The 11438-nt window shown below is 40.8% G+C and overlaps 1 protein-coding gene across 1 annotated transcript; it reads right to left on the reverse strand.

The window, feature by feature from the left end:
• Positions 1-204: 204 nt before the first annotated feature.
• pptc7a (protein phosphatase targeting COQ7 a) lies at positions 205-11438 on the reverse strand. The gene is made up of 6 exons (XM_061730471.1): positions 10928-11438; positions 8276-8455; positions 6534-6732; positions 4097-4220; positions 3857-3986; positions 205-2415 (listed from the first exon to the last, which is right to left on the reverse strand). The coding sequence occupies exons 1-6, from the start codon at positions 11127-11129 to the stop codon at positions 2357-2359; spliced, it is 894 nt and encodes a 297-aa protein (XP_061586455.1). The 5' UTR covers positions 11130-11438; the 3' UTR covers positions 205-2356.

Here is an 11438-nt window from a genome sequence, read left to right on the forward strand (position 1 = left end):
GGTTCAGAGCGGTAACACGCGGCAGGCAGAGCTAAGGGTGATAATGTCTGGATGGGAGATTACCGCCCTGGAGACATCCAGCCAGCTGGTGTGAAGAAAACGCCTCAGCGACTGTTGTTCAACAAGCGTAGCAATGCCAAATAGTGCTCTTATCTATAAATAACAGGTTATACTTGTATTAAAGCAAAGACTGCAGGATAATAAATACCATAATCTTTATTTAAATAATGTACAGATAGCTCACCCCCCCCACCCACACACACACACCACACATACACAGAGTTTCGAGCTGCATTGAACTGTACACTATATACAATCGTGTGGTTCATACAAAGTCTGTAGATGAAAGACCAACTGAGTTTCAGGGCAGGTGGGAATCACGAAGCAGGAACCACAAAGATAACAGTGTCTGTAGCCAAAGACTGGGGTATTGGCTTTGTAATTGTGTTAAGGCTGCTTAGATTGCCCTCAGTGCTATAACACAACTCACATTTTCTGCTCTTGCCGTCCGCCTGAATCTGATGCATCTCTGTCGGTGTGATCTCAAAACGGCAGCTGAAGCTGCAGTTTTTCACCGTTAACTCATTTAAGCAGGGAAACTGTGCGTTAAATTAGTGCAGATTGTAAACAGTGATCTAAAAGATCAGCAGGGAGGATTTTCTCAGCGCAAAAATGGCTTTATCACCGTCTACAAGCCAAAGAGAAGGTGCAGGAAAAAAAAGAAAAATCCAAGAACAAGAAGGTTCAACCTACTGGAAGCGAAAGGCCCTTGTGTTTAGACAGCAGGGCATGATGGGAAATGCTGTTTCAACTTTAATGTCTACTTTACAGTTTCAGGCTCGGTGCTTAATACCTGGCACACAGTCGGGTACGAGTTAAACTGTGGACGTTTTGCCCGTATCAACAGTGCCTGATACAAGGCACATTATAATGCTAATACACAAAAGATGTACTCTGCTTATAAATCTAACTGCAGGTAAAAGCTGCAGAAAAGCCAAAGTGCAAAATGTTTAGTGGTGTATGGGAAACGTAACAGCCACTGCTCAGACAAAAATCTGAGGCGGCCCGACTTGTATACAACTGTGCCACTGGAAGCCAGCGGGAGGGGGAGGGAAAACTAAAAAAAGAAAGTTGATTGTGAACCACAGTTTAAGCTGCTCTGAGGCAGCGAATGACAACACAGAAACAAAGTTACAAAAATACATTTGGTCACCTGACCAACTTCCATTGCATCTTAGCTTTTTTTTTTCCAGATATGCTTCTTGAGCTGTTTGTGCGTTTAAGGCTGCTACACCAATTTGAGTCCAGTGGATATGGAGAAGTTTGGAGCCTTCACATCCATTTAAGAGACATTAATTACACACATGATGAGCAAGAATGCATTCATCACCCACACACACATGCGCACTCACACAGACACACACAATCAAGACTTTGCCAGCAATGGTAGCTGGAACATTAAAGGGAGGGCATCAGTTTGACACGGTACATCTCTAGAGAGGCTTTTGAACTATAAATAGTCCTCCCATTAAGTAACATAATCTGTGCAGCACTTGCATTGCATTGTTTTGAAAAAGGCAGCTGCCGCTCTTCAATATGAAATCCTAATGGATCAACCTGCCCTAGGAGATGGACTACAGGTGTCTGCCACATACTTTGTTGATTTTTTTTTGTTGAAAACAGAGACAACTCCAACTTCATTTAACGAAACTTCCCTGAACAGCACACCGGTCATATGAACCTAATGAACATATGCTAACTGCACCCAAAAAGGTTCCAGTCAATCTGATTAAGGTTCTCTAACTACAACTGCCTCATTAATAACATCAGCTTTCAAAATTCAGTCCTAATTGATGTCAATTTCCTGTACGTTCCCTTCTTAACATTACCACTAGACTTCACCTATTCCCTTCTGGCAGTCCAGCATGCAGGGGTTTTAAACACTCCAACACCTACTGTCTGGCTACATCTCTGAACCTCCACTTCCTCCCTGCCCGAGCCACGCACCAGAGGAAGACGACTTATCCTCAGACAGGATGCTCATCTCCGACGAGCCCAATAACTGCTGATCCTCGGCAATGGGATTATCCAATGAGCAGTGGAAAACCGCAAAGATGCCAACGGTACAACGGGGCCAAAAGGCAGTGTTTGGCTCTCGTGTTTGCTTCATTTGATCACTAACGACCAAATGGAATTGGTCATATCATATTTTTCGTTTTGGCCGGAGGAAGAGGATGATCCTGCAGATCCTGTGCGTGTGGAGGAAGCATCAGGCGTCAGTCCTACATCCTGGCCAGCAGGAATCAAAGCAGGTCATCGCTCCCAGGGGCAGATGCTTCCCAATCAATGCTCTCGTCTAGTCTGTGTATTCTGCCACTATGGACAGCAGCACTGTAATATCGTCTGGCTTTCCTCCTGCGCACACAGAAAACAGAGACAAATTAGAACATATATTTTAATAGTAAAAACTGAAAATACTCATAATTAGTGTTGTTCCTTATTTAAAAAAGCTAGCGAGTGTAAGAGTCAAACTTTTTCTACATTCTACAATCAAGGAAGCTTATTTTAAATTCATCCACAAATTCTACTTAACTCCAATAAAAATGCATAAAATATCAGTATATATAATATATAAGTGTCCCAGATGTAAAAAGATGGAGGGGACATTCATACATAAGTTCTGGGAATGCGACAGATTACAAAATTATTGAATTCAACTAATTCCCTTACACAATCAATCCTGGACAAAAAAATTTGATTTAAGCAGTAATTTATATTTATTAAATGACACATATAATTTACAACTAGATAACAAAAAATGCAGGATATTAATTTTGATCACTTACTTTGCAAAGAAATGTATACTTTTATTTTGGAAGAATGATTCCCCTCCATCTTATAAGACTTTTGTAGATCAACTCAACATTTCTACCATTAGAAAAACTAACCTTGGAAAAATATAATCGTGGCCATCTTTTTCAAGAATTTTGGTTCCCATTAATTTCTGGTTTAGAGAACTTCATTGTCCGCTGATTGCTGTAATTTACTTTATGTATCTGTAGGTATTTGAGTTTTGATGCCCCTATTGTTACTTACTGATGTTATTTTCCATATTTTGATTCACTCACTTTTTCTTTTTTTTCCCCCCAGTTTATTTATTTTTCGTAAGAAAATTGTAAGACCTACCGATATTAAGGATGTATCTGATTGCCTTTCTTTTGTGAAATAAAAAGATTAAAAAAAAAACTTTTTCCACAGCGTGCTAAACAAATAGATCTGTGTTGATGAAAGAGGTGCTGAAAATACTGCGCTGATGAGTGAGGAGTATCAAGGCCCGTCATGCAACTTCTGACTCAGGGTTATACAAATCATTGTGGTGTTTGGTTTGCCTTGTATATTCAAATAATGATGACTATGCTGAGTGAAGGTGTCCTTTCTACCCGCACGTCGGTCATGTTGAGACTACCGACCCTGATAGACCACTGCAGTCATGCTGCAACATGTGTCATGTGATATTGACTTAACCTCAGTGCAGTACGTCAACTTCTTTTTCAACCATTTCTTAAAAGCTCTGTTCATAGCGTCCAGTTTTAGGGTGAAGTCAGGTACTCCACCCCCTTTTCCATGCAGTGTGGTTCTTTACATCGTTATTGCAGCTCAGTGCAGCTATGAGGTACAGTGAACGCTGCACAACGTGCAGTCGGGCAGAGATACAGACGTAGAAACTGGAGGATGCTAATCTGGCTTTGTGACATTTACAGCATCCTGTAAATCTGAACAACTCACCCAATGACACATTTTCTGACAAAGTCAGCCCCGGAACATAGTGACGGCGTCGTGTTGCGTCAGCACTTACCTCTTACATTCAGTCCATTGTCACAGGCAAACTGTGCAAAAGGTGACATGTAGTTGGGGTCGTAGGCCAGTACGTGGGCTTGCTCTGCAATGCTGCGAGCAGTCTGCTGAATGCTCTCGTAGTTTGCAGTCTAATGAGCAAAAAAAAAAAATGAAAGCACACGTTAAATTTCTTTTTTCCCCCCTCCCTGTTCAAGATAATCCCCATTCCATCTCATCAGTAGATATGTTTGTGACTTGCCTTGAGCTTCTTGAGCTCTTGCAGGATCATATAGTCAGGCATGTTATCAAACAGCCCATCGCTGGCGGTGAGGATGATGTCACCCAACTGTACGTCAAAGGAAGAACTGTCTGCGGCGTCAGGGCTGTAGGAACACACACACACACACACACACAAATCTACATGAGGCATCAACAGGGCTAAGCTTGGAAAAGAAAAACAACTCATCTTGTTTGCCCCTCGTATCTTAATACAACTTTGTATCCTCTCATTTTAAAATAGAGAGCGTGAGAGGAAACAAAAAGTTCCATCTGACCTGATTATGGAAAAATCTATCACATGTGCAAGATGATAATCTTTTCAAAGAAGCATCACATGTAGTTTTTGGAAAGAACTGCCAGGACCAACAGAATCCCCCACTATTAATGTGCTAAATGCTATAAATCAGTCCATCTGCTGGTGTCATGTTTGTTTCTGGATGGTGCCCTTAACCCTGCAGCACACCCCCTAGTCGTCAGACATAAACATTGCTCGTTACAAAACTGTCTGCACCGCGTGAACACGCACTGAGCCAAAGATCCCAGAACAACCTGTCCTGTGGCTTTTTCTGCAACTGCACATGGACGTGTAAGACATCTATGTACAGGGTAAACAGCATGTCCAATTTAATTAACCATCATGAGTCTAATAAGCATCTATGAAACAAAGCTGCTTCTCAAATTCCAGCAGGAACAAACACTTCAGATCATAATGCAGTCATACGCTCAAGCGTAACTAAAGATAATCCTCAGTAATAAGCAAAATCAATTAATTTAAATCTGTGACGGAATTCAGAAAGAATACATCATTTTTGAACGATAAGCAAGTGAAAACATGCCAACTGATACGCAATGAAAACAAATTTATGTCGTGGGACATTACAATCACCGCTTGTTCTCATCTTTCCACATAAATATGCTCAAAACCTTTGTAAAGAAGCTTTTTGCTGAACATCAAATGTTTTTGTATTCATGTTTTGACCACATCTACTCTGCTACTGGTTGCTATATACGTCCTTCAGGCTGCAAAGAATAATCTTTTCCTGCACTCTAATTTACGGTGCAAACCCTTCAATTTAGTTAAAAATATAAAATATAATTTCAATAACTCAGCGGATTACTTTAAACTGAATTAATGTTGATAAGAAATTAAAGAAAAGAAAGCACCTCTCTTGACATTCGGTTGATTCATATGTGGTTTATAATTTGCCAGGTTTTTCAGGAACACTTTTAAGAGTCTTAAAATAATCTTCCAGATTAAGGATGAATAACTGAAAAGGTGGCTGCGCCTGCTGGTGCAGGATTGGCTGTTGACTCTTGGTTTGGCCCGTCAGCCTGCAGACTTTGACCGGGGTAAGCGCGAACACTTGGCAAACATCCTGCGCTCCACTGACGTCTAGTGTGACGCTGCTTGGCGTGCTACAGTAACGAGACATGGCAGCACGTGGCCATGACCCACTGTGACACACTGTGCTCAAGTCGGTACAGTGGATATATTCACCAAACATTCCTACATGTGGAACATGCATAATAGCTTTAAAGAAAAATTGATTCTGCAGAGCAATTTGTAACAGATAAGCTGTTTTAATATGTCTGCACACAGTCTGTATTGTTAGCAGGACCTGTACAGCCCACAAACATAATCTTACAAAAAGTAATAACCCTATTTGGTCATTCCACACACACACAAAAAAACAACAAATCAATAGGAACAAGAGATAGAGTATGGCACCACTGCCAGTGTGATAAGAAATTGCTGCTGACCAAAGCTCAGAGACTTTGCAAAGAGGGCATTGATCAAAAGCAGTAAAGACAACACTTCAGGACCTGCAAAGATCCACAGCAGAGATTGAATATCTGTCAATATGGCCATGCACCCCATCAGGTGTATGATGCATCAAGAAGCTAATGTTCACATTGGACCAAAACTAATTTCTGTCACCTTCAGAGCAAAAAACTACTGCCAAGTGTAAATCCAGCACTTCTCACAAACCCACCATTCCTCTGAAAGCATGGTGGTGGTAGAATTATGATGTGGTTATGTCAAGACTGACGCAAAGCTGAATATCACACAAATGAGGGCCCAAAATAATCGTATAATAAGTAGAGTGATTTCTCCTACAGCTAAAAAATACGACACAAAAGCAGTTTGCAAAAAAGGTCTTAAATGACTTTGTCAAAGTCAATCCAAGTAAGACCGTTTGGTGTGACCTTAAGGTGGCTGTATGCCATCGTAGCCTCATGAAATTTGATAAGACCACATGAAGTTTTGGCATATGAATAATTTTACACTGTGTACTAAATGAGCCCCGGTACATCAACCTTTATATAAATACACCCCCCCCCCCCCTAAATATTTGGGCTAACATGTGTTTAGCAAAGCAGATGCACAAAAAAGTACGTCCTGTAGGATGTCTCACCTGTCACTGAGGACTGCTCCCTCCGCCCCTGGGGGAGCGATAGACAGCTGGAAGGGGGTATTGAAGTAGTGCTGCTGCTCATCTGAGCGGTGGACCACCTCTCCACCCCGAACCACCAGGAAACCCGAGTCTCCCAGGTTGGCTGTGTGCAACCGGTGACTCTGCCGGTCCAAGATCACAATGCAAGCTGTGCTGCTCCCTACAAAAGAGACGTGCACAGATGCATACAGTCCGTCAGGCAAAGGTTGGAAAGAGGTTGGGTGCAGGTAAATGCACATTATCACAGTACAACAAATTTATGAAAAAAAGAGCAACCTGTAGGAAACCGGATTGCAAATTTAATGCAAGTTTTTGCATATTCAATATTCCAAATAATGACTATTAAGCTTCTATAACATGGAACTGTTGGGAATTATTGCACTACATCAGTTTTTATTTCACATATGGACTCTAAAAATTGGAAATATTTTGCAACAAGTAAAAATTTTATAAAAGAAAGAAAAACCATCAGTTGTGGTCCTCCTCCTTACAGGAGATATTTGTTGAGAAAGCAAATAATGATTTTTTTTTTTATTTTTTTTTTTTCAGTATAGGTGTGACAACGGGGAATGACCCAGCGCTCAATACCCCAGAAAACCCCAGAACAGAGGAGGCTTTACTTGCCTTTCATTTAATTATTTACACTATATTTATAATCTTTTACGAAAGACACCTCTCTGGAGTCCCTATATCTGCACGCAGTCGATATAAAAAAACACTCACCGAACTACAGATCTCTGTCTCTTTGGAGGGAAATAACATTTTTTAAGCAGCTCTGCCACATTGTTTCAAAAACAGATTGTTATGGAAAGGAAATATGAGTAGACAGAGCTGATGGAGCAGGCAGACGCTGCATGACCACACCCTGCTAGTGCTTCATGGGCCCCACCCAAAAAAAAAAAAAAGAAACAAACTCTAGGATTAACCTTCATAACTCCTCACGCACAGTGACTCACTCCTCTGCTACTCTGTTTTCTCTACAGCAGAACTGAACAATTACACACACGGCCGACCTCAAGAACATTCCCTTTGCCGTGCAAAGACCAGCACAATGCAGTGTTGTTTCCAAGCTTCACATGTGAGAACTGGGTGGAAAAGTACTGCCACTCACTAAGACGCTGATTGTTGCCCTGTACGTTCGTGTGCCGATTTAACATGTATGTACTACACATTTTGCTGGGGAGTCCAGGGGAGGAAAGGGATACTGGTTGGAACATTCCCATGGTTTCTTAATGGGATCTGGCTGTTGTGACTCATGATGCAAAAATCTCTACTCAGCTGCCACTGAACTAAACACACAGAAACAGTCGAGCCCTTAGACAGTGTAGCTCGAATAGAAACCATGTGGAAAAGTACCGTTTTACGGGCAGAAAAAGTATGTCTATACATCAGTGGTGTCAATGTATTGTAATGCAGCTGCTCAAACAAGATTAGATGTAGTGGATGAGGAAATCCAGTGTGCATGATTTGCACAGCATACTGTAATTAAAGCATGCACCGAGAGGAGGATCACACCTCATTGTGCTCACTAAAACTGTACAGGTAAATGCTTGGCACATGAGGAACATGATCCAGACATGATCCACAGAAGGAGATTTGTATTTTATAGTCTATTAAACTAAATATCTGATAATGTGTCTATAGAACAAATTTAAGTAGCTTAAACTCTTATAAATACAAAAGAACTCTGTTGGTTTACTCACCTAATAGTGGCACTTTGTTCTGCAGTAGCTCATAGTAGCCCGTCGTCAGGACTCCCACAGGGTTGCTGGGGACAAAGCGTCCTTCCTTCACAAGCCTTTCACACGTCTTCATCAATGTACTCGAAAACTGCGACGGATCTACGCCATAGTCCCTCCATCCTCCTACTCCATCTGCTACACCTGAAAAGCAAACAGGGGATTGTTTTAAGAGCAGGGTCCTTTCTCATGCCATACCTCCTCTGAAATGATGCTTTTCAAAACAACACCTGGGAACTGACTGATACGGTACCAAGCTGATATTTTAGTATGAAGTAAGACGCAGATAATCATTAACTGAACAAGATTAAATATTAAGAAGAACATGCAGCTGCTTGACAGAAAAAAGAGATGGTATTGTTCTAAAATGTGCAAAATAACAACCAGTACAGGAAAAGCCTGGCTTACAGAAGAATGAAACAGCCAGCATGTACAGAAATATATAACCTTGGATCTGTCACACTGTTACTTTCAAATATTTCTATATCAAGCTGAATAGTGTCCACTTTTATTGTTTTATAATTTCCTTATCCACATTACTTCACCCCAACACTTTAAAAAGCAGTACCCTTCTTAAATAATAATACAAAAAACATCAATAATTTTCTCTTTGATTCATCTTTTTATAGAAATACGCTGCGATCAGTGTGTTGTAGTAACAGCTGTGATCTTTTGCTCGGCTGGATCCAACATTTTCCTGGAAAGGAAACTTCAGTGTTCTTAGTCCCAGGACGCCAGCATCTGCTCTGCTGACCATACAAGGAGAGCATCGATCCCCAGGCGTCCTCCTGCTGGGGCAGGAGGACGCCTGCTCAAGTCATCCCCATTTCTGCTTCCTAACCTCGTCATCTCAGTGTTTCTGAGCACACAGACGATTTTACAACCTCTACTGGGTAATTACCTCAGACATTAATGGTTGAGAGAGCCACATGAGTGAAAATGACAAATTAAAAGAAAATGTAAAGGTTTCACTTGAAGACAATCAATGTGTATATAAACTGAAAATATTTAAAATAAGTGTGCTCTAATTTAGACTAATATAGGAATTACATACATAGGAATGTGTCAACAAAGGTCACTATCAGATTCTGAGCTCATAATTGTAGTTTGTAAGTGGTTGAAAGGTAGATATTTCAGATTTCTTGTAAACCTGTCTTAAAACGTAAGATACTGTACTGTAAGATACAGTACAGTAAGATACTGGTCCTCGGTTGGGCTGGTGGCGGAAAATGTCCCTTATTTTTAAATCCAAAACAGGTATGTTGAGGTATTTGTCATGTGTCATTTATGTCTTTTGGGAACTAGTATGTCAGACAAGTGGAACAAATATCAATGCAGATATAGATCTAGATCAGATAGAACTTTAAATTGGAAAGAATCTAAACCCCCAGTATTAGTCCACCGGTGGAATGAACTCTCAAGCTACCTTACACTTGACGATATGAATTACAAGAGTAAAGGCAGATCCTCAGACTTTCTAAAAATATGGCAACCTCATATAGAATTTGACTTTAAGAATTCCATAGGTCAATGTAAGGCATAGTGACAATGGTAAGATCTGAGTGCAATGGTTTGTGTTGTCTTGTTTGTTTTAAGTGGGGTTTTCCCACCATTGATGTCTGCTTGTTTTATTAGATTTTTGGTTTTGTTTCCGTTTTGTTTTGAGGGTATATGTTTGGATATCATTTTGGTTCTTTAACGGACCAGCCTCAACTTAGGATAGGAAAATTATGACATGAAGTGTTTCCTACTTCATGATGAAGTCCCCTTCATCATGAAGTAGGGTAGGAAGACTATTTAACTATTTAATTATTATTTCAGAGTCATTGATATGGTAGTACTATCTGGTATTTTCAATTAGTGCAATGAGTAGAATTTTTGGTTAGATTATTTTGCATGATTTTTAACAACTTGTGCTTTTTATTATTTCACCTCTTTTCTTATCATTTTATTTAATTTATTTGTTATTTAAGTGTAATCTTAAATCAGCAACTTGTGCTTTTTATTATTTTATCTTCTTTTCTCATAATTGTATTTGTTATTTACTGTCTAATTATGTCTTGAGTTTAGAGTTTATTTACAAATAATTAAAAAGCACAAATACAGATAATAATCAATCGAGGTTTGTAAAATGGGACTCCCCAGAAGCTACTGTAGCTTATGAATGAGCCCAGTCACACAGCAGAACAACTATAAATTACACATATACATACAGTATAATAACCTTATAACCTAAATAAGAAAAAAATACACAAAAAAACAAACAAACCCTGAGACCTCCTCAGATTTCCTAGATACAAATATATTCTTATAAAAATAATACATCAGGTATTGGTACATAAAAAATTTAATAAGATACATAATTTAATAACAATTTTTGTTTCTCGCCGCTTTTAATGTCGATGTAAAGCACTTTGAATTACCTTGTGTTGAATTGTGCTATATAAATAAACTTGCCCTTGCCCCTTGCCCATGATTTTAGCACTATGAAGTCTTGGTGTGTATGGACTTTGACTGACATAATTTTCTATTGGAAGTTGAGATGTGGGGGTATTGTGTTCTATGCAAAATACATAAAAATACAATAAAAAGTTATTAAACCAGCCGAGTGCTCACCCAGGACGTCCGCGGATCTGTGCCGGGCCACGAAGCACGCGTCGTCCCCGTAACACATGCCCTTCTTCAGGATGCCTTTGCGGAAATCCTTCCCGAATCCGCAGCTCGCCGTCACCAGGCTGTAGTCGCGGCCGTCCGTCTGAGAGAGCCCGCCGATGACGGCTCTGGCCACCAGTCTCCCGTACGACAGCACGGACAACATCCCCCACACCACACCACCAGCTCCGAGCTCCGAGCTCCGAGAGCCGCAGACGCGCCGGCCAAGCCGGCAGCTCAGCGCCGGAGGACGCGCACTGTTGACAGGGAGAGGGAACAGCTGACTTCACCAAACACCACCGCCTCGGGGACTTTTCTCTCCGTGAATCCGATGTTGGGCCAGTTTCATGAAGAGTAGACAGCTATCCGGCTCCAGGAGACCCGTAAGTGCTGGTTCCCGGCGGTCATGGTGCAGGACTGTGCGTAATAACGCCGATGTGGAGCAGCTGAGGCCGCGGACGCGTCGGACCCTGCA

Source organism: Cololabis saira, chromosome 9 (assembly GCF_033807715.1).
Source record: "Cololabis saira isolate AMF1-May2022 chromosome 9, fColSai1.1, whole genome shotgun sequence".
NCBI classification, from domain to species: Eukaryota; Metazoa; Chordata; class Actinopteri; order Beloniformes; family Belonidae; genus Cololabis; species Cololabis saira.

Excerpts from the sequence above, each read along its gene's own strand:
- pptc7a (XM_061730471.1), bottom strand. The coding sequence starts at position 11,129 with ATGTTGTCCGTGCTGTCGTACGGGAGACTGGTGGCCAGAGCCGTCATC. Across the intron at positions 8,456-10,927 it reads CAGATCCGCGGACGTCCTGG|GTGTAGCAGATGGAGTAGGA; the intron begins GTGAGCACTCGG and ends TTTGCTTTTCAG. Across the intron at positions 6,733-8,275 it reads GAACAAAGTGCCACTATTAG|GGAGCAGCACAGCTTGCATT; the intron begins GTGAGTAAACCA and ends TCTCTTTTGTAG.